At 34.5% G+C, this 23,025-nt stretch overlaps 1 protein-coding gene across 1 annotated transcript in view; it reads left to right on the plus strand.

The window, feature by feature from the left end:
- Window positions 1-2,533: 2,533 nt before the first annotated feature.
- MYEF2 (myelin expression factor 2) overlaps window positions 2,534-23,025 on the plus strand; it is a 31,796-nt gene continuing 11,304 nt past the window's right edge. The window contains 13 exon segments of the mRNA XM_033108055.1: window positions 2,534-2,858; window positions 8,187-8,210; window positions 8,212-8,263; window positions 8,266-8,310; window positions 8,313-8,390; window positions 9,627-9,679; window positions 10,942-10,949; window positions 11,059-11,152; window positions 15,130-15,321; window positions 16,064-16,217; window positions 16,780-16,829; window positions 16,949-17,012; window positions 21,915-22,016. Coding sequence (XP_032963946.1) covers window positions 2,694-2,858; window positions 8,187-8,210; window positions 8,212-8,263; window positions 8,266-8,310; window positions 8,313-8,390; window positions 9,627-9,679; window positions 10,942-10,949; window positions 11,059-11,152; window positions 15,130-15,321; window positions 16,064-16,217; window positions 16,780-16,829; window positions 16,949-17,012; window positions 21,915-22,016 — 1,081 coding nt within the window. The 5' untranslated portion in view covers window positions 2,534-2,693.

The following is a 23,025-nucleotide window of genomic DNA, read 5'->3' on the forward strand; positions in this document are numbered from 1 at the left end:
ACCCTTCACTATTTTGTAATTGCCAATTTGTACTTCTTAATCCCTTTACCTTTTCACCCAGCTGCCCACCTGCCCACCGACCCCCCGCAACCATCAGTTTCTCTCTATCTGAATTTGTTTTTGTTTTGTTTGTTCATTCATTGATTTTTAGATTCTGCCTATAATAGTGAAATCACATGGTATGTGTCTTTCTCTGTCTGACTTATTTCACTTAGCGTAATACCCTCGAGGTCCATCTACACTGTTGCAAATAATGAGATTTCATTCTTTTTTCATGGACAAGTGATATTCCATTGCATATATGTACATCTTCTTTATTCAATCATCTATCAATGAACACTTAGGTGTCTTCTATATCTTGGCTATTGTAAATAATGCTGCAATGAACATATGGATGCATAAGTCTTTTCAAATGTGTTTTGGATTTCTTTGGATAAATAGACAGAAGTGGGATTGCTGGGTCATAAGGTAGTTCTATTTTAATTTTGTGAGGTACCTCCATACTGTTGTCCATAGTGGCTGTGTCAATTGGCAATCCCACCAACAGTGCAGGAGAGTTTCCTTTTCTCCACATCCTTGCCAATACTTGTTTGTTGATTTTTGATGAGAGCCATTCTGACAGGTGTGAGGTGATAGCTCACTGTAGTTTTAATTTGCATTTCTCTGACGAATAGTGACCTAGAGCACAAGATAGTTTAATGGGATATTTTAATTACCACAATACAGCATGCAGGCTGATCTCCTGGTTTTGTAAAAAAATTTTAATTATACTTCACTTTTATTTCTAGTACAGCACTCAAATAGTGCTTTTTATAAATGTACTATCCCAACAGGTCCATGCTAGTTTTTGTGTTCCTCATGCACCTACTACTCTGTTTTAATCAAAAAGACCTTTTAAAATATTAAATTGGATCAATTGAAGGATTTTGCAAGAATATACTGTACTAGGGACTGTAGGGTTAAGTTTTCATCATTAAATTCAACTATAGCAAATGAATAACAGAGAGTGATGAATGTTTTGAAAATACTTATAATTCAGTTCTTGAGAAAAACCTCAAGATTCACTTTGACTAAAACCCTACCCAGCCTGGAGAGAGAGGGAATTATAATACTACTTTATAGTCATATAGCACTTTGCCCTACATAAAGTGCTTTCTTTTAATCCTCACCTTAATCCTGCAAGGTAAGTGTTATTATCCTCATTTATTATGGAGAGATTGAGAAGTTAAGTGACTTGCCCAGGGAGTTACAGGCAGAAAGTGGAAGAGCTGGGATTCTAACCCACATTTTCTGTGTCAAAATCCGATACACTTCTGCTTTCCCAAATACTAAGTTTTAGGATTGACTGAGGAGAAGCAATTTGTGCAACTACAGTAGCATGTGTTGTGTTTGTGAAACAATGTCGGTAGCACCTTAAACAGTAGTATTTTACCAAGTGTACTCATTATGATTAAAATTGTTCTGATGTCTATGTGTGTATGCTTGATGAAGTAGCTCAACTCTTTCGGCATCGGATCGAATGTTTTATGGTTAAGGGCAGAAACCTACATATTGAAATATTAAAGACCAGGGGCAAATTGAGGAAATTATGTTAATACTTGAGTGTGTTTCTAACTACAACTTTATCACGAATGTGTGTGATACTCTGTCTGCAAAGCATAGAAATCATACATGTCTCCTTCTTTATGAAAATAAACCTTTGGGAAAGTTTTTGAACTTTTCAGCTGATAAAAGTTATTTCAATGTGAAATCATAGTACTTTAGAGTTGGGAGTTTATTAAATTTAATGGATTAGGGGGAAAATAATCTATGACTATATTTTAAAACTCCACATGGTAATTAAATTCGAGGGCCTATAACTGCTTCAAATATAATTTCCATCAGCATATAATAAACACATAACCAAAACCCAACATGTCCATTGTTGGCCAATCTAATATTATAAAAATTATAGATTCTCCCCTTTGGTTGTCGCCCGGAGAATTAAAAACTTCAGTCTTCTTTTTATAAACTGATAGAAGAGTGCCAGGGAAAGCCTCATTGTCAAGAAAACCAGAACTCCAAAGAAATTCAAAGCCATTCACTTTCGTTAATTGCAACCAGTCATCAATTATTATTTATTGAATGTCCACAGGGTGCCTAGGCATTGAAGTGGCAAGTGACTTATTTGCATTATTCAAAGGATTTCTAACAGGAGCCTGAAGAGTTGCAGACGTCTTCAAAGAGGTAAATTGGTGTGTGCTTCTCTAATTTAAAATGCCCCTAAGTGAATGAATTGAACAGTCTGGGTTTCAGAGCTCTAGAGGTTTCTAACACCCAGAGATGACTTTTGTAAGCGAAGACCCCACTGGGTGCCAAACGACAGGCCGGCGGTGGGCAGAAGATGGCCCCACCAGGAGCTCCTGGACAAGTCAACACCTCCCCAGCCTGGATGAGGGCCCACTGCAGCAATGGCGTCCGTGACCCGCCACCCCGTCCCTCCCCTCCCCTCCCCCCACCTCGCACTCCCACCCCCACCCCCGGCTCACACCATCTCCCAGTCGCCGGGCCCCGACTGGTTCTCGCGAGATCCGGGCAACTGAGCGCTCGGGGCCTTTTCAAATCGGGATCCGTTACCGCTTCCCCAGCCGCCGCCATTGTCGCGCTCGGAGCCCCTCAGCGCAGGCGGCTGAGGCGGAGGCAGTGGCGGCGGGATGGCTGACGCCGACAAGCCCGAGGTGCCCGGGGCCACTGGCGACGACAGCCTGCATCTGCAGCCCGCGGAGCCGCCGGGCGAGCCGCGGCGAGAACCGCACACGCCGGAGACGGAGAAGCAGCCTCCTCAGCTCAGCAGCAGCTCCAATGGCTTAAAATGTATTGTCTTTTCCTCCTGGGCCCGGGACGAGGTCGGGGGCGGGAAGTCGGCCTGGGGGGCCCGAGGCCGGCCTGCGCCTGGGTAGGGGATAGCCGCCCTCGGGCCGTGGGTGAGGGGAGGAGCAGGTGCAGCGGGGCCGCTCCCAGGCCCCACCCGCCTGCCCCGGGCCGCGCGGGCTGGGGTGCGGCCGGGATGGGGGGGGCGGCGCCCCCACCCGCATTTCTAGCCGGAGACCACGGGGCACCCTCTCTTCCCTGACTTCGGCTGGAGAACATTTGAGCAAAGCTCTGCGGCCACCACGGTTTGCTGGAAAATGGTCCCCCTTTTAAAGGCCCGTAGTTAGTGTTTCATCACTAGGGAGTATCTAGGGATGACATCATCGGACATTTCCTCCTAACCACCGAGAACGTCTTAAAAAGGAATATACCTCCTATTTCCTTGGCTTCGTTCTGCGGTTTTAAGTTCAGTGTTTGTTGCTGTTTTTCTAAAGTATATATTAATTCTGAAGTGATCTATACCAAGAGGAACTTTAGTCATGTGCTGTTAGACCGAATCCATTGTATTCCCCTGAATTGGAAAGAAGTACTTTAAAAAGGAAAATGTGCCTTGCTTCCCCTTCCTGGCCCCCAAACGTTTGTCAGCCCTGCACGCTACTTAAAAAACAACAAAAACTCACCGTGTGATGGTAGGTTCTTAATTTTAATATAAAGATAAGATGTTTTAGTTGAAGAAAATCCACTACCTTTAAGATTTCTAGCTGTCATCAGTACGTAGAAAGAATTTAGTCTCCTCGAATCCGTAATATGTAGGTTACTGTCAGGGCATGTTAGGCTCCCCTTTGTTCTTGTTATATGGGGGGAGGTGAAGTCAGGCATTTATTTGCATATGCCCAGCTCTTTAAACCTGAAGTTGAAAGTATGTTGTTATTTAGTGAAAAACATAATTTTCCTTCGCTCAGTGATACCTCAGAGTAGACAGCAGTGAACATATGCTCATACTAAAATAGGTAAGGGAAACGTTCTCTTCCTTTGCATAAAAGTGTTTGAACACAGGTAAACCTGGACCAGTCTATGTAAGAGTCGGTTTGCACATAAGGTCGCTCTACCAGCCTGGTTATGCCACTCTTGCCCTCAATTGGGTTTGACTAGGATGGGCAGTATCTTTAGGCCAGAACAGAGGTGCAGGTATAAGAGAGTCCACCCTCGGTGGAATTTGTTCCTAGTGGAAAACCCCTCAGTAACTGAGAAACCAAAAGGGAGTGAAGCACTTTCTACCATGCCTGTCAAAATGTGGGCTTCTCAGGATTTTTGGCATCATAAAATGAATGAAAAACCAGTGAAATGATACATTTAAAATACAAAAAACATCTAAACGTGGGTCTGCCACCCTTTTCTCCTGGAAAAAAGTACAGCCTTGAATTACAGACAGACGGCTCCACTATACTTGGATATGATCAATTGAATAGTGTCCATACAGGTGAAGCTGGTGTCTAAACCTCCATCAGATCTTATCCCTTTTCAAAGTCTCATTGTGGTTTAGCTAGACAGCAGAGAGGAGAGGTGGAGAAAGAATCCCTTTAGCTTCTAATTGAGGACGAGGAAAATACAAGGTGAAGAAAAGAAATGTTACTACTAAATACAAATGATTCTTTTCATGTTGCTTATAATTCATCTCCTATCTTGTTTTCCCAGAAGTTGAGTGAAGAGGCCCGTTTACTCTTGGGGGTTTCTTGTACTGTTTATTCCATAAGAACATATAACGGTCCAGCATGGGTCACTCACACTAAATAACTAGGGGCATTTACCTGTATCAACCTAATAACTTTATTTTTTTCTTTTTGACCCTGTGAATCAACTGGAGTAGTTAATAACTCACACATAAACTTCAGTTGATTTCCATGTTTTTAATGATAACAATTCATAGAGATGACAACAATGACCAAATATTGCCATAAAATATGTATTACTGAGAAGTGAACACAGTGCCTCTTGTTAAGATTGAAATGACTTTTGCTGAAGTTAATTCATAGCCATTGAGGATGGAGACCACCCTGTCTTATTCATCTTTGTATCTCCCAAGGCCTTATGTTTAAAAGGCCAATAAATATTTGTTGAAGAAATGCAGAAGTGAACTTTTTATGATCAAGAAACTCATATACAGAGGATTTAGTTGGCATGTTCCCATCTTTTGATAAGAAGTTAAAGATGTTTTCCTAAGTGTAGTCTTTTTCTTTGTGCAAAATGGTATTTATACTAGCTCTCCTTAAGTGTATAGGAGGAAAAAATAACAATATTGTTACAAGTCTTCATCATTCAAGTGTGATTATGTAAGTAACACCTTGGAGTATATGGAGATTGAAGTTACATTAGGACACGTGTATAAATATTAAGCACTGGAGCAAGGTGAAGTGGTTGAAATAGAGTATTATGTTTTTATCATATTAGGAGTAAAGAGTGGAACTGGGTGTAGTTTTGCATTTCATAGGTAGCACCGTGTTTCCCCGAAAATAAGACCTACCCTGAAATAAGCCCCGGTTAGGATCATCAGCCAGAACCGATGCATTTAGTACGTTACAGCGATGTTCCAGAAGAAGATGACATGACTGTATTTGAATAAATGTAGATTGTTGTACATGGAAAAATAAGACATCCCTTGAAAATACACCTTCATGCGTCTTTTGGAGCAAAAATTAATATAAGACCTGGTCTTAGGTTTGGGGAAACATGGTATAAGACCCGGTCTTATTTTCGGGGAAACACGGCATTATGCTTTTTAAATCATATATTAAAACTATGTTTTCTTATCTGACGTTCAATATTGATTTTTCAAAAATATATGTTATAATTTGGGTAGGCATAGTTCAGTCTTATGAATAGATAACATTTTTATGACTTAGAATAGTCACAGTCTGTATTTCAAGTACATTAAGGAGAGGATTTGCCTAAATGAATAGTAAGGGAATTATTACATGGAATTCTGGGTATAGTGCCAATATTTTAATATTGTGTAGCATCATTTCCTGAAGAGTTTTCACATATTTTTACTGTCTTTCATACTGTATTTAGGACATAGAAAGAGTTCAGAAATGGAGTAATTATAGCTTAGTTTCTTAATTCAGAACCGTACCTCTAGCCACTAAATTGGTCTATAGATAGTTTTATAACTTACGCATTGTAGATGAGCAGTTCAGCCGTATCTGTAAGATGCCACTAATAAGGAAAAATTTGAAGAAGAAATTGCTTTCTTTGGTCGTTCTGTTGAGTGAATATTTTAAAAAGGTATTCCTACATAATATTACTGCCTTTTTTTTTTTTTGCATATTGTATGATTTAACCTTATATAAGGTTAGAAAAACACAAACTAAACTAGAGTGACGGAAGGCAGATCAGTCATGCCTGGGGACAAGGGAGGGATAGAGAGGGATGGTAGGGGAGGGTTACAAAGGCACAGGAAGAAAACTTGGGAGTAATGGATATGTTCATTATCTGGAGTATGGTGATGGTTTCACAGGGTGATTAATACAGCTTTTTAATTGAATTGTCACATTGTGCTTTACAACATTCATGTAAGAATAGAAGAATATAGTGAGTTCTTAAGAACATTGTGCAATTTCAAAATCGGTTTCATTCAGGAAGAAAATAAAAATAGGTAGGGGAGTGGTATTTAGCTAGTGCCCATATGAGTATCGATGTCTATTGACCTGAACAGAGACGTAGTTATTTTAAAAAACGTTAATTGAATTCTGCATACTATATAAATGGGTTCTTTGGGGAATTAAAAGAAAAAAAGAAAAGTTGGATCTTCTGTCTGCTACTATACTCATAACCAGAGAAAGGCCTCTGTGCCTTTTGGCTGCTTACTGTCATTTTCAGAAGTGCGACTCTGTTCTGACAGGTAGGTACTTGCTAAAGTTGGATAGGTGAGATGATCTCTTCCAGGATATGCCATTTATGATGAGGGAAGATGTTTGATAGTGAACCTGTCAAGGTCTGAAACAGTGGCAAAGCAAGTTTGGCTCTAATGTCTCTTGATTTTAGCAGTTTTTCTGGCAGAGAGCAATACCATCTGTGCTCAGATGAATATGGATTCTTAATTGACTGTTCCCTCATTCAAGAATTAATATTTATCGAGCACGTGTTCTGTGTAGTTACATGCTACTGATACCAATGCAGGTAGTTTTTGTGTTCATAGAATTTTACAAAGTATAACATATTTATGGTTGTGTTGTTACCTGCTCAGAAAAGTAGTGTCTAAAAAAAGTTCAGTATATCATGGAATAAGTAGTGGGTGGAGCGCTGCCGTGTATAGATTCTCACAATTGCTTGGCCGAGGAGATAATTTAGAGCCTGGATCATGAAACCTGGTTGGTTGTCAGAATAATCCAGGAAGCTTTAAAAGATTTAGATTCCTGGATGTCATTCTCAGAGATTTTAATTAGTATCTGTTTGTGAAAATTTGCTTTAAAGATCAAAGTTTTAATTAAATAGTTTTAAATTCACTAGAGTAATTTAAAATAAATCTATTCTTTTTCTGTAAAAAATTCCTTTTGAAAAGTAAATTGCATTTTTAAAATCAGATTTTTATCTATAGGATTTACTTTAAGTGTATACTTATATCATGCAGATGATTGATGGATAGCATCATATATTTGCTTTGTTATTACAGTTTTATAAATTAAATATTTTTTCAGTTAGAGCCTCATTATAAAGTAAATTTATAAATTCTGGTCCATGTCGCATTTAAGTACTGCTTCCCTTCTCCACCCTACCCCCCATTATAGGTAATACTGCTAATAAAAATGGCATAATTCTATGAAGTACCCTATCTTAGTTTGTAGGTTAGAACACTGAAAATGTTGAGCATGAAAATATTGGTATACCTTATCAATTTTCTGTGTTGACCAAAACTGAAAATAGAAAAAATTTTATAAATTCGTTTTTTTAGAGTTCTGAATAAAGCCTAGAAAGTTAATTTCCCATTAAAGGTGGCAGTTTTACATACTGTAGGATAAAAACCACCCATTTCCCCCTCTTGTTAAGTTCTAATAACATTTATTAACTATTAGGATGGGAAAAACTGAGTGATGCTGCAGCTATTTATTATGGAAGAAAAGATTGTGAATGAGAAGTTTGGTAATCTGCCCAAGTCCTGGCTTTGAAATGGCATTGGGTAATTTCAAAGCCAGCAGTGTGACCCTCCAGCTACGTTGTTGAGATCTAAGGTGGAGAGTTTTGTGAGGTGAGATGATAAATATTGAATATTTAATATAGAGTTCCATTATTAGAAATGTGACTGGGGGGTATTCTTTTTGTTGTTTTTAATTCATAGGGAGAATGATGAATCAGTAAAAGAGGAGAAAATCTGAATTAAAAGAAAAATCTACAGGAAATAAGAAGGCCAATAGATTTCATCATATTCGAAAGACAAGAATTCGGGCATTGGAGAAAAGAAAGGTCCAATCGTAACAGAGTTTTCATTAGCAACATCCCATATGACATGAAATGGCAAGCTATTAAAGATCTAATGAGAGAAAAAGGTAACCAGCTCTGATAAACCGACTGTTGGATAATCTTCATATAGAAGGGGGAGGGAACTAAGCAAAATTTTTTATTCCTCTGAGCCACAGACTCAAGAATCAATTTTTGTTTTATTTCTTGACACAATGAATTAACCTTTTCCTCTTCTTTCACTTGATGCAATTTCATTATAAGGTAGTATGGATAAATGAAGTTTTTTTGTTTGTTTTTTTTTTTGTTATTTCAGTGGGATAGTAGCAAGCCAGCATATGCATGCCACCAAGAATTTTGTTAACGTGATTGCTTTGTCTAGTTGAAGTTTTTATAGATTTTTAAAGGACTATTGCATTAGTTAAGCAATACATTTAGCTGTTAAAGACTGAACAATAAGGTCTGATTATTTTTTTTCCAAAAGCTGTTTTGTTATTATCTTGGTGGAGTCTGGAATCTGCCTGTGGAATTCATTTTGTTTGCATTGTCATGAATGCCATGATGCTGTCTCTTCAGTTCTATATTAAAATTGCGTTACTTCTGTTGCAGTTTTGTTTTCAGAATAATCTGAAAACTTTCATTTTATATACATGGTTGGTTTTTGGGGGAAAATAATTTTCATACTTGATTTTGTAAAAGTTAGTTTGTTATCTCTTGAAAACTGAGTTTCAACAGTCCAGAAAACTATGTACTTGGTTTTGAGGCTGATCTCTTCTAATAAATTTTTTAAAAATTGCATTGGTGTATCTGTTGTAAGGTGACAACTATTTGATTGGTTTTATTCATTGACTATTTAGAAAGTGTGTGGCTTGCTGTGAAGCATGACTTGTAAATTTAGCTTACTGATGGCAAACATGATTGAAGACATTCAGGTAGGAAGTCACCTTAAAACAGCTGTTGTGTGTAGGCGACTAAAGTTATTTGAAAAGTGCTAATGTTGATGTTTTTAATATGATAGGCTAAGGGACTATTTGTATGTATATGTGCATTTGTTCACCAACTATATCATGCTGGCCAAAATATGATCTGTAGTATGAATTAGGTTAATATGGTTGTTAGCTTTTTTAGAGAATGTGGATGATGTACATTTCTGAAAATTAGTTAAATTTACATAGCCATTGACAGGAGGTACGTTGGTCTGGTTTTGATTGTTGGTGAATAATAGGTGCCTTTCTGTAGAGTTGTGCACAGGTGTGCAGTAAAGCAAGACATTGGTGTTTAAATGTATTGTTTCTTGGTATCTTCCTTTTGTATGTCTTATGTAGTTGGTGAGGTTACATACGTGGAGCTCTTTAAGGATGCGGAAGGAAAATCAAGGGTAAGTGCTGTGGGCCAATCATCTGCTTGAGGTTTAAAAGTTCCTCAGCGGTTTACTTTTCGTATAATACTTGTACCAGTTTTTGGAAACTTAAGTTTCATTTTGTTTTACTTTATTATACAAGATTTGAGGCTTTATACTAGCAAGTCTGACACTTATACAGATCAAGCTAGCTGCCTGGAAGGGATGGGTTTTATAAATACTCACAAAGGGCATTCACTTTTTTAATGCTCTAAGGTAATGCTGCTTCTTAGCGAATAGAGTTAATGTAGGATTTTTTTTGTTGTGTTTTGATGTCTTCAAGGATATTTTAAAAGTCACTGAATTGATAATATTCTTTAAGAGTTCTATGAGAAGCCTATAGCTTAAAGGTGTTAATTCAGAATGTATGTTTGAAATTTATAATGAAAAACTTAATTTGGTAGCCTACAGGACTACATAAGAGGCAGTGTTCTGACCAATTGGTATGGATGACACTGATGATTAAATTGACATAAAAGGAATTGGGTGATAGTCGATTTTGGTTTTTAGCAACAAGAAAGAATATACTGAAGAAGAACACAATGGAAAGCTCTTAACAATTTTAATTATATTAGCAAAAACCAGTTGGGTGCATGAAAAATAAAAACTTTGTCATTACATTCAGTGGCACTTTGAACAGTAACAATGACAAAGAATTATTTAAAAAATGATACTACTAATTTGTTTCTTTAGCATAGGTGACTGTTTTTACATACTTAAAACTGGATGCTGTTAAATTATGTGCAGCCAGTTTTCTCTGAGAACTTTGTTAAAAGTGAGATTAATATTTCCTATTCTGATTTTAATAAAATCGAAAAAAAGATATTAAAATCTATTTTGTGCACAATATGTCTTTTGAAAATACTTTTATAAGGATAAGGATCCAAAATACTTATGTAAGGATAAGTGTTATTAGAGCCTTCTGTTATTTCTTTTAAGTACTTTTGATTGAATTTGTGCAATGACATTATATTAGTTTTAGCTTGAGGAGTCATCTAAAAGTAAAAATGTGCTTCAAGAGTGTATGTTAAATCCTACTATCTTAAATAGAGACATTTAAAAATTTACAGAAAATTTGTGGTCACTTGCCTGTTATGTTCTGGAGGTGTAAAAGACAAAAAAAATTTACTGTATTATTGATTGCTTTTAATGACTTAAATGTTAGACTCTACCATTAACTTCGTCTGCTGACCTAAAACCTTTTTTCTTTTGCATATATTGACAAATCTACTTGGATGTAGGGTTGTGGGTAAGAATTTTTAATTTTTTTTTTAAGTATCTTAAGTCAAATTTAAATTTCTGATTGGGAAAAAAACTTTAGTACATAAAACTTTTCTATAAATTTTTTCCCCATTAAGGGTGGTTGAATTCAAAGATGAAGAATTTGTAAAGAAAGCCCTAGAAACCATGAACAAATATGATCTTAGTGGAAGACCCCTGAATATTAAAGAGGTAAGATTGCTTATATTTTAAATAAACATTTGGATATAAGGACATATTTTCTTTGGATTTTCATCTTTGGTAATGTATTTATCTGACTACAACATTTTTTTTTTTAACACTGATGCTTATTAAAGCATTATGTATTGATGATAGTTTTGCTTGTACATGATTTTCTATTTGCCCTTAAGCAGTTAGCCTGTATATTTGATTTGTTCCAAGTTATTAGAAGCAGAAGTACGTGATTTAAAACAACTTCAGGACCCAGAAATTTAAAGACGACGCACTTTAGGTGCTGACTTTATTTGGTACATACATTTTCAATTTTTAGATGGTGTAGTTTGAGAAATACAGTAGATATACTTGTAGTTGATGAAGTTTGCTTAATAATACAAATACCTTGTGGATTTGAATAAAATTGATACTCACTTTTAATGATATTAACCTGAAACTGTGCTAGATTAAAATTTAAGGAAAGTCTAACTCTGTTAGTGAAATTTATAACTGGAACTTGGAAACCCCTAAAATGGAGATGTTCCTTTGTATAGAATTGTTGCAATATAAATATGTTGATAAAAAAATAATCAGAAGATACATAAAAAACTATGTACAGTTAGGTACAATTGACTGTAGAAATGATTAGCTTGAGTAGCATTTTCATATCTTAGCTCATATTGTTAATCTTATCTGAAGTTTGCTCACAGACCAGTTATATATGTCTGTATATATCCTTGGTAAAGTCTGTATTAAAAAAAGATAGAGGATATAACTTTGGGACCCTGAAGAATTTCTCCCAGCACAGATGTTAATCACTGGTCATAGAACAATACTGTCAGTCACACTTAGCATAGTAGTGATTTGAGTCCCAGCTCTTTCTCTTTCTAGCTGTGTGAGTGGGCGTGTTACTTATAATAGGGCTGTGATGATACTTAACCTAATGGGATTTTTGTGAGGATTAAATGAGATACCGAGGTAAAGAACTTAGTCTGTGGCACAAGAGAATCTCTGACCCAGGGCAAATTACTTAATCTCTTTATTTCTTTGGTTTTTTATCAGTAAAATGGGAATAAAACTAGAACATATCTGGTACTGTGATAAGGACTAAAACAGTTAATATATATGAAACATTTAATAAATATTAGCTATTTGTTGTACTTGTGATATTATATAAAGCACTTAGCATAGTGCTCAAAATAGTTTAACTACATAATAAATGTTAGCTGTAGTAATGATTGTTTGTTATTCTTGTCCAAGGTGGGGATGTTAGTGGTCATTCTTTTTCCTGAACGTGAGGTGATAATGCAATAGTCCCCCCTTTTCTGCAGGTGATACATTCCAAGACCTCCCAATGGATGCCCCAAACCACACAATATGGAACCCTATGTATACTACGTTTTTCCCCATACATTCATACCTTTTCACTTAAAGAAAGCACTTGATGGCTTTTCTTTGTCTGAGCCGAATTGTCAGCATGACTACTCTTACACTTTGGGGCCATTATTAAGTAAAAGAAGGGCTACTTGAACACAGACACTGTGATACCGTGATAGTGGATCTGATAACTGATGTGGCTACTAAGTGACTAATGGGTGGGAAGCGAATACAGTCTGGATACTCTGGACAAAGGGATGATTCACATCCCAGGCTGGACAGTGTAAGACAGCACGAGATTTTATCTACAGAGAACAGCACTCAATTTAAAACTTATGAATTGTTTATTTCTGGAATTTTCCACTTAATATTTTTGGACCGTGGGTAACTGAAGCCAAGGAAAGTGAAACCCTGGATAAGCAGGGACTACTGTAGCTTAAAATGAAAGGCTATGCTACCAATGAATACAAGTATCCCAAATCCCTTTATTTGAGTTCGCCTCTGGATTCCTCTAATCCTGTTTGACCCTGGGGGTTATTCTTTTTTTTTTTTTCTTTTTTTTTTGACTGGGAAGTAGAGAATTGGTAGAGAAAGTTTAGACTGTTACAGTCTGTGCCAGCCATTTATTTAGTGCTTTTTATGTGGAAGCCAGGACCAATGTTCCAGAAGTGTGTTGATATCCTAAATAATTTCTCATAAGGATGGCTTTGTAGAATAACCACCCTTAAGGGCAATTGTTATTTTTGAGGATTATGATTTGCTGTTTTATGATGTTTCTTATTCTTTTTCAAAAAGACAAGTATTGTAGAGTCTCAGTGTTTTTATTTTTTAATTTTAATTGTAAAAAATGTTTATTGGATGCTAAATGCCAGGTCCATGTTGTTTATGTTCTTTTAAGTTTTTAGTACATTGTAGATCCTCAGTAGTATTCCAGAGACCCTAAAATAGAGTTCTGTGATCCAAGTCAATATGTGATACTTACATTTTTAACCGTTTTTAAAGGAAAAATGGTTGAGTTTGGCCTAGCTCAATGATGAAGTGTTCTTTATGCAATTAACTTTTTTGGATTAACATCACTAAAGATCCCTTTCCTGGGAATAATTCATTTACAATGCATAGCTGGGGTCAGTGCTGAGAACTACTAATGATAGTCGAAGGAAAAGTTTATTTCCAATGTTCCTTTACGGATATTAGAATTACACTGTTTCATTTAATTAAATGAGGGTTAGGAGCAGTTGTAAACTTATTACAGGCTCTTTAATAACAATGGCAGACAATGACTAGCAGGCTGACATCAAAGGGGAAAAGAGGAATATAAACCATGTTATATATAGGAGGTAATTTGTGTTATATAAATTGTATTTTATATATATTTTATATAGGTATATATGTTGATATATATGTCATGTAGATAAAGACAAATCAAACATAGTAATATGCTTTGTTAATGTTAAGAACAAACAACCTAGCTATCTTAATAGTTCATGAAGCATCTATTCGGTGTCCACCACCTTCCTCATAGGTAACCACTAACCTAAATTTAGTATTTGTGTAAGTTTTTGAAACCTTAGACCTGAAGCATTTAATATATATTAACTTAAAAGCTTTATAACATTCTTCAAAACATGTATTTCTTTACTTCTGTATTTCTTTTTATTTCTTCATGGTGAAGAAATATATTGGAAACCATAATACCTTTATTCTTGCATTCACTTTTTCACCTTCTGTTATTTTTCCCAGCCTTTCTAAAGCATTTTTAGTCACTGAACTTTCCTTTTATTAGTATTCCCAGACAGCCCAGCGGAGTAGAATTGATGGTTACCGATATCATAAGCACTTGGTATTGCTAATGATAGTTTATTACTAGGTGGTTTTTTTGTTCGTTTTTTGCATTCTACTTGGTAAGATGAGTGAGAAGTACATTTAAACTTGCTCTTTTCGTTTTGTAAGGTACACTATTTCTCATAAAGTTAATGAACTAAAAAAAAAATCAGTATTTATTGTCATTCTTCATTTAGACTCTTAGCTTTTCCTTTTCTTCCGACCCCCCATCTCAGACCATAATCATGTTGAGGAAGGAAAGAGGTTGTAAGGTGGATAATCGTATTTTGTTCAGGAATGAAATTTACACATTATTATAGTTGTCCTCTACCCCAATATTCCTGGGTTTTATAAAATTTGTTCTGTTGTTGAAAACCTTTGAATTAGTCTCAGTTTGTCATTGAATTAATTATCCAATGGTGACAACTCACCGTGATTGCATTTTGAAAGGAAAAGAGGTACAGTAAGTATTTGGTTCCTCTTTGAGTTATGCGTATTTATGTATGTGTACCATATACTTGTACATTAGTACAAGGGCAAAATTAAACTAATTTCAAGTTCTTAAGTGACTTTAGTGATTGGAAAGAGGTATTTAATTGACATCCCTGGAGACTGTAATCTTTTGTCTGTCCACAGGTTTTTATGGGACTGAATTCTCTGGATGAGAAAAAAACTCTTCAAGAGGGCCAATGATTTGAGCCAGATGGGATAGCTACTGTAGAATTTGAAGTTGTTGTTTTAATTATATAGACTCATTGATGTATCTAGTGGCATTTAACATTCAATGTGTGTTATAGGATCCTGATGGAGAAAATGCTCGTAGGGCATTGCAACGAACAGGAGGATCATTTCCAGGAGGACATGTACCCGATATGGGATCGGGGTTGATGAATTTACCACCTTCCATTCTCAATAATCCAAACATTCCTCCTGAGGTTATCAGTAATTTGCAGGCTGGTAGACTTGGTTCCACAATTTTTGTTGCTAATGTAAGTTTGAAGCTTTAGTTTAAAAGTTTGTTGTTCAGATATTTAGTTCTAATTATGAGATTATTTAATTAGATGCATGGGTTATAGGTTTATGGAACATTTTGCTTATTTTTAAATAAAGTAAGCCAAAGCGAAATTACTGTAAACTCAAAACCAGTGTAAGTCTCTCTCTCTCTCTCTCTCTCTCTCTTTCTCTGTCTCTCTCTCTCTCTATATATATGTATATATAAGAGTGTAAATACAAGTATTTAGAATTTTTCAAAAAGAGAACTGTGGAATTTATAAACCTTTAGCAGTTCTTGAAATTATTTACTTTTATTGTATGTGATTTTTGTTTGTATTGGTAAATGGATTTCTTTCTTTAGCTTTCTTTCATATTTGATATTTGTGAATGTGCATGTTGTAGTTGGTTTGTCATTTGTTCAAGCTTTTGAAAGCCAGTACTTTCCAAAATCTGAATTTCTCTTAGTAAAATAGATGTGCAAGTTTCAAATGTATAAACTAGATTGAGTAGTTGAGAGACTGTTTTGGGAATTTAAAACAAGGATAAGGAACTACATAGATGTAGCTTAACTGATTTTAAACAACTTAAGATGTTTTTGTTTGAATATTATTGATACATTGTTTAACAAGAATTATAGCTCTTTATAGTTTTGAGAGTTTAGAAAAGATTTGTTTGTATTATTTATAAATGGGGAGAGGGGTTTATTAGGTGTGTAACTTGATATAATTTTATGTTAAGCTTGACTTCAAAGTTGGTTGGAAGAAGCTAAAGGAAGTGTTCAGCATAGCTGGAACTGTAAAGCGGGCAGATATTAAAGAAGACAAAGATGGCAAGAGCAGAGGAATGGGCACAGTCACTTTTGAACAAGCAATTGAAGCAGTTCAAGCAATTTGTATCCTGATTTACACTTTAGCATTATTTAATAAGGTTGAAGAAGCTTGGTACCGTTTTGTGGGAGTCCTGGAATTTAAGGTTGCTTGACTTAGAAATGTGTATTAGACTTTAGTCTCCAGCATATAAAACCTTTTCTATGTCCAAGTACTAAAGTCACTCTTAAAACTTGAATTAGCCACATTGTACAGGCCCAGTATGAACTTTTTTCTATTTTCTCTTCCTACCGCAACTAATTGTATGTATACATGCTCTTGACAGTTATGTAATCCATTGTAAATTAATACAATTGCTTTAAATGAAGACTTGTTAATTTTAATTTTCTATTTTCAATGGTTGAATTAAAAGATTACATTTTATTTATAAAATCAAACTAAAAAGCAAAGAATTGAAGATTTTTCTTTTGAGTATATGGAAGAAACTAATAAAAAATAAGTACAATATTAAAGATTTTGATTAATATTAAAGATAGTCGAACTCTAAATAAGATTATTAAAAATGTGTTTGTGTTCAAGTCTAATTTTATAGTTGTGTTAACTGGCTTTCCTTGACTGAACCAACAGCTATGTTCAATGGGCAGTTTTTGTTTGATAGACCTATGCATGTGAAAATGGTGAGTTCCTATATATCACTTCATCCCTCCAAACTTTTCAAATCTTTTATCTGCTCTCCTCTACATTACAGATCTTTTTAGTTTTATGTTAACCGTATAATAAACTTTTTTGCAATTAGGATGACAAGTCTGTCCCTCATGAAGACTACCGTTCACATGACAGTAAAACACCACAATTACCACGTAAGTAAAAGCTATTATTAGAAATATTACAGACTGTTGTTTTTCCATTTTATTATGTGCTAAGCAAACTCTTTGTTTTTGTGCCTGTATCCCACGTTGCACACAGTTTGAGTTTAGTTTAGAGTTACGGGGATAATTTGGTATGATTGATTTGGAAGACTGAAAAGATAGTTATGGGCCATTTTTTTCTCTTTTTGGTAGTTTTTCCTCATTATAAAAACAATATATACTAAAATATTTGGTAAGTTTGTACATGACGGGAGAAAAGTCTTTATAATTTTATCCACAAGGAACCTCCATTATAACAAACTTTTGTATTCCAGTCTTTCCTTCCCATGTATATTTTTTACATAGTTGAGAACTACCATATAATAGTTTTGTATCTTTTTGTTTAACAGTAGAGTGTAAGTATTATTCCATATTGAAAATTCTTTCCAAATATTTTTATTGGATATTTAGTATTAGGTTGGTGCAAAAGTAATTGCGGTTTAAAAGGTTAAAAATAATTGCAAAAACCGCAATTACTTTTGCACCAACCTAATAGTTTATCATATGGATACTCTGTAACTATTTCACTGTTAGGTATATTTAAGTGTTTTAACTTTTTTTCCTTTAATCACCAACAGAGTAATTCATGTATTTTTGTGTACAGATCCTGAGTATGTTTTTGATTATTTCCTTAAGCTAGATATCCTGAAGTAGGTTCTCAAGGTAATGCACATTGATCAGTATTATCAAATTGTTTTCCAAAGGATTATAAAACAACAATGCAATGTACTTAACATTTTTGTCTCAATGCCCCATCTACACAATGAGACTGATAATAGTACCTGCTTCATAGATTTAGTGTGAGTATTGCATGAATTTAGATAGATAGATAGATAGATAGATAGATAGATAGATAAATAGCACTTTGCAGAGTTCTGGCATAATGTAAGCACTCAATAAATACTAGCTCTTGTTCTTACTATTTTACTGTACCTTCTCTGATTAATAAAATTTTTATAAATTATTTTAAATATACAAACATAAAATTACTCGTGTAGCTATCAGGCCATATTTGTTTTAGATGACTTTTCTTTAAAATTTTACAGATAAAGTTGAGATTCCTCCTCTCCCCTGCCCACCTCCCACCACATAACTTACCCTGAAGAAACAGCTTATGAATATAGTGTTTACATTTTAGGTTTTACTAATTTGGCCATACATTTATACATCCATAAATATGTGGCATTGTTTTGCTGGATTTAAAATTTGGTGTGAGTGACATCAATCATGTTGTATATGTTCTGCAACTTGCTGGTTTTAGTTTAACTTTTTTGTTCTGAAATTCATTGATATTAATATACGTAGCTCCAGTTCCTTCATTTTAACTGCTAATACCACAGTTTATTTTTTTTCTGTTTTTTAGTTATTCTAGTTTTTGTTATTAAAAACAATATTAAGTTGAGTGTGTATTCTTTTTTTAGTAATCTGTTCTCACTGCTTGCTGGAAAGTACGTGTAAAACAGTCTGGCCTTGGTATATTGTTTTGGGGAAGATTTTTTAACTGTTGGTTGTTCATATTTTCTACTGCTTCTTGAATCAGTTTTGTTTATTTCTATTTTAAAATTTTAACTGTTTTTGTCTAGTTTTATATTTATTGGCATAAAATAATCTCTTAAATTTATGCCACATCTACAGGTCTGTCTTTTAACTTTGAAGGTTTGCAATTTCTCTTTTTCTTCGTCAGTTTTGGTTAGAGATTTGTCAGTTATATTGGCGCTTTCAAAGATGTGAATTTAATTTTCTGTATCTTAATTTCTTCTCTTAGCTTTATTATTTCCTTCTCTCTGTTTCTTTGGACTTAGTCTCTTATTTTTTTTCTAACTCCTTAAGTTGAATATTTATTCCACTAGTTTTCAGCCTGTTTTCTAATATAAGTAGTTATATAAATTTAACCACTGTACCCAAGTTTTGTTGGAGTATTTTTACTGTGATTTAATTTTTTATTAAATTACCATTATGATTTCTTCTTAAGCCAAGTATTTTTGAATTTCCAAATGTATAGGTTTTTTTCCTTATGAATTTCTAACTTAACAGAGTGGCCAGAGAAGATGTTCTATATGATTGTGATTCCTTGGAGTTCCTTTGGAATTTGCATTATGGCCTAATATATGGCACATTTTTATTAATATTCCAGGTGTGCTTGGTGAATGCAGTGTTATGTATATGTCTAGTAAAGCTAGTTTTTAAATCATGTAAATGGTCTTATATCCTAATAATTTTGTCTGCTTGTGCTGTCAATTACTGAGAGATATGTATGGTAAAATCTCCCACTAGAATGGTGGATTTGTCTATTTGTTCTTGTTTTTACTTTAAATATTCTAAAGCTAACTTAGTAGGTGCATCCAAGTTTAGAAAAGATATGTTTTCCTAGTGAATCAACTTTTATTGTTACGGAGTGATTTTATCTTTAGTAACTACTTTTAAGTCTCATGTCTAATATTAATGTAGATATAAAAGCTTTGTTTTGTTCACATTTACTAATTTATTTGGACTAATTTCCATTATCTTATTTTGTGTTCTGTTTTTCTACTTATAAATACTTATTTTTCTCCTATCTTGTTTCTCTTTTAGTGATTATCCTGAATATTTTAATATGTCTGTATAAAGTGTGAAGTCAATATAAGTAGTCTTTTACTCAATAGTAGACCTTTAAATGCTTTAATACTGATCACTTCTCTGCTGAATTATGTGCTATCATTGCGCAGTGTTTTAGTTCTGTATTGTTTTTTTTCAATCCTACAAATCAGGCATTATTATTTACCATTTTTTTGTGTCATAATTTCTCTGCTTTCATAGACCCTGGCACTCTTTGCCCCAGAAGCATATATTTTAAAAGCTCTCTCATTGAGGATCTATTGTCAGTAAATTCTCTCAATTTTTGTTTTCCTATAAATGTCTTCCAAGATAGTTTCTCTGGTTATACAGTTTAAGATCGATAGTTGTTTTGTCAGCACTTTGAAATATTCCAGTCTTCTGGCTTCCATTATTTATTGCTATTAAGTCAGCTATCCGTTGAATTGTCCTTTCTTTATAGGTAAGCTGTGTTCTTCATGTAGCTGATTTTAAGATCTTTGTCTTTGGGATATGATTTTACTACAGTGTGAGTGTGTATTACTATTTATTGGGCTTTCCTGACCTGAGAATTCATTTTTAAAAAATAAATTATGGAAAATTCTCAGCACATATATCTGAATATTGACCTTTCTCCCTTTATAGGGCAGTCCTTTCCCGCCTCCACCAAGTTTTCCTTATGACTCAGGGTGTCATTTTTCGAGATCCTGGCTTTATGCAGGGTCTCCCAAATACTTTTCCACTATTAATACTCTTATTTATTTAGATTAAAAAAAATCCTCTATTACATTTATACTTATTTTATATTATGTTTTTTTCAAGATTGACATTTTTGTATACTCTTCTCTATCGAGATATAATATGAGCTCATAGGCTTTTGACAGAATCTGTTCTAGTTACATTAATCATGATTAACTTTCCCAGTTTTTCATTCCTCCCTCCCTCTCTTCACTCAAATTATTATGACTTGAAAAGTGGGAGCCTCCTCATTTCTTACGCCTCTAATATTCTTACTTTTTGGTAAAAAAACAGGATTTCCCAGATCCATGAAGATTTTTCTTGTTCAAAGACATGATATTGGCCTAATTTTCAAGGAGTCCTATTTCGTTTTAGTGAACAAAGATAACATGAAAATATGAGTGCTCCATGTAGACATGAGCGTCGTTGATGGTCAAATGTACTATTGCTTTCAGTTGGACCATTGTTAGGGACTGAGCTGAAAAAAAATACTTCCTTTACCAGATTACATTGATCTTTCCAATTTAACACAGCATGCTTCTGTACTCTATGTTTATAAACTATATATACAGAGGGTGCACAAGAAGTATATATACATTTTAAGAAAGGAAAACGGTTAAAACTGTGATACTCAATATATACTGATAACAAAAGATGAATACAAGTCACAGTTGACTTCTGCAATTACAAGAGGTGCTCAAGTGGTTACCATCAGCATCCAGACACTAGTGTTACGGTGAACTGCTGCTTGAGCAACGTTAACCAAAGTGTCCACTTGTATACATTTTTTTGGCACCCCCACCCAGTATATGTTTTTCTCAGCATCTAATTGCTACATTGACTAGCAAGAACTTTAAAAGTAGAATAAAACAGTTCCTACTCAATTAGTTCTGTCTATGAATTTAATTAGCTTATTTTAAGAGAAATAGTATAAAGAATACTGGATTTAGAAACAGAAAACTTAAATTATACTTTTAATCACATTAGCCTAATGGCACCGCGCAAGTAACTTAAGGTATCAAAAATCTCATCTATAGATAATAGATGTGCAAACATTTAAGGTGCCATGTAAATGTAAATAAATATTTAGTAAATGACAGAACTAGGTAATGTAACATTTGCTTTATTCAATATTATGTTTTCATGGTAGTTGACTTTGTGGTTTGATTTGAACCATTTTAAAAGTAATTTCTAGATTTTAAGTGGTTGTACAAATTTGAAAGAATCTCATTTTCAGATATGCATTTATAAGGTGCTATAATATTCAAAATCCTCTTGGTATTTCATTAGTCCTTTTCAGTATACCTTTAATTGAGATATAAGATGGATCTGCTTCATAAACCACTTCTCATTATTTATAAATGGTATCACAGTTAGGGTTCAGTGTGCTGCTGCATTCCAATAAAAATAAGAACCAGTGCTCTTCTTTACAAATTTGAAGAATTTTAGAGATACGACTATAGGCATGTAGCTTTTTAAAAAAACTGTAGTGCCAGTTAGTTAATCATGCATGGGTTGGTAATATTATTCTTAATTGTGTTTCAGGTGGTCTTGGGGGCATTGGAATGGGACTTGGTCCGGGTGGACAGCCTATTAGTGCCAGCCAGTTGAACATAGGTGGTGTAATGGGAAATTTAGGTCCAAGTGGTGAGTATTCTAACTTTCTTATATCAAGTGATACATTTGCTAGATCATAAAACTCACATTTGCTGATTTGTAATAATGTTTAAAGGACTGTATTTTATAATTGGGTATTTAGGTTGTCACTTCTGTCTGAGAAAGGAGTGAAACCTTGGAGAGAAGAGAACATGAAAGAGGGTGGGCAAATGTCAGTAGGGTTTCTCTGAGGCCACCGTGTTGTAGCTAGCCTTTTAGCACTGTGGATTTTGAAATGGCTCTAAGGCAGATGGAGAATGTTCAGCTTCGTGCCTTATGTATCCTGGGTATACATTATTTGTGGAAGGACTGAAAGGCTACCTACCGTATCATAAGCAATTTAAGTTTGTATATCTTGCTGAGAAGGTAACTTTTCAGATAGCTAGCTGGCTCTTCACCTGGACTAACTTTACAGTTTATCTTTGAAGATTGGTTGGTTTTTAAACTTTTTGGTTTCAGTACCCTTTTATACTCTTAAAATTTGTTGAGGACTCCAAAGTACTTTTGTTTATGTGGTTATATTTATCAATATTTACTATATTAGAAATTAAAACATATTTAAAAATAATTATAAACCCATTATGTGTTAACATAAATTAAATTTTTAAGAAAATATATTGTATTTTCCAACACAAAAGAACTAGTGAGAAGAGTGGACCTCGCACCCGCTGAAACACATACTATTTTTATTCTTTAATTTTTCACTGCTCCCTTAGCTACCATGTTCAGAGGAGTGCTTACATTCTGACGTGATCTCTAAATCTGCTCTGTATAGTGATACTCATATGTTTGTGCTGAAAAAAAAATCAGTGATAATCATATTTCTTTGTCTGTTCTGCCAAACAAAAAGAAATGAACAATTATCTGGTCCTGTAACTGAATGTGACCAGTGAATTTGGTTTTTCGCCTAATAAATATTCAGTGAGGCCTTTTTGAAGACTCATAATTAGACAACTGATAATGGCATAGCACTTTAAACCATCCTACCTGTGCCCCACTG

The sequence above is a fragment of the Rhinolophus ferrumequinum genome, chromosome 6 (assembly GCF_004115265.2).
Source record: "Rhinolophus ferrumequinum isolate MPI-CBG mRhiFer1 chromosome 6, mRhiFer1_v1.p, whole genome shotgun sequence".
Classification (NCBI taxonomy): Eukaryota; Metazoa; Chordata; class Mammalia; order Chiroptera; family Rhinolophidae; genus Rhinolophus; species Rhinolophus ferrumequinum.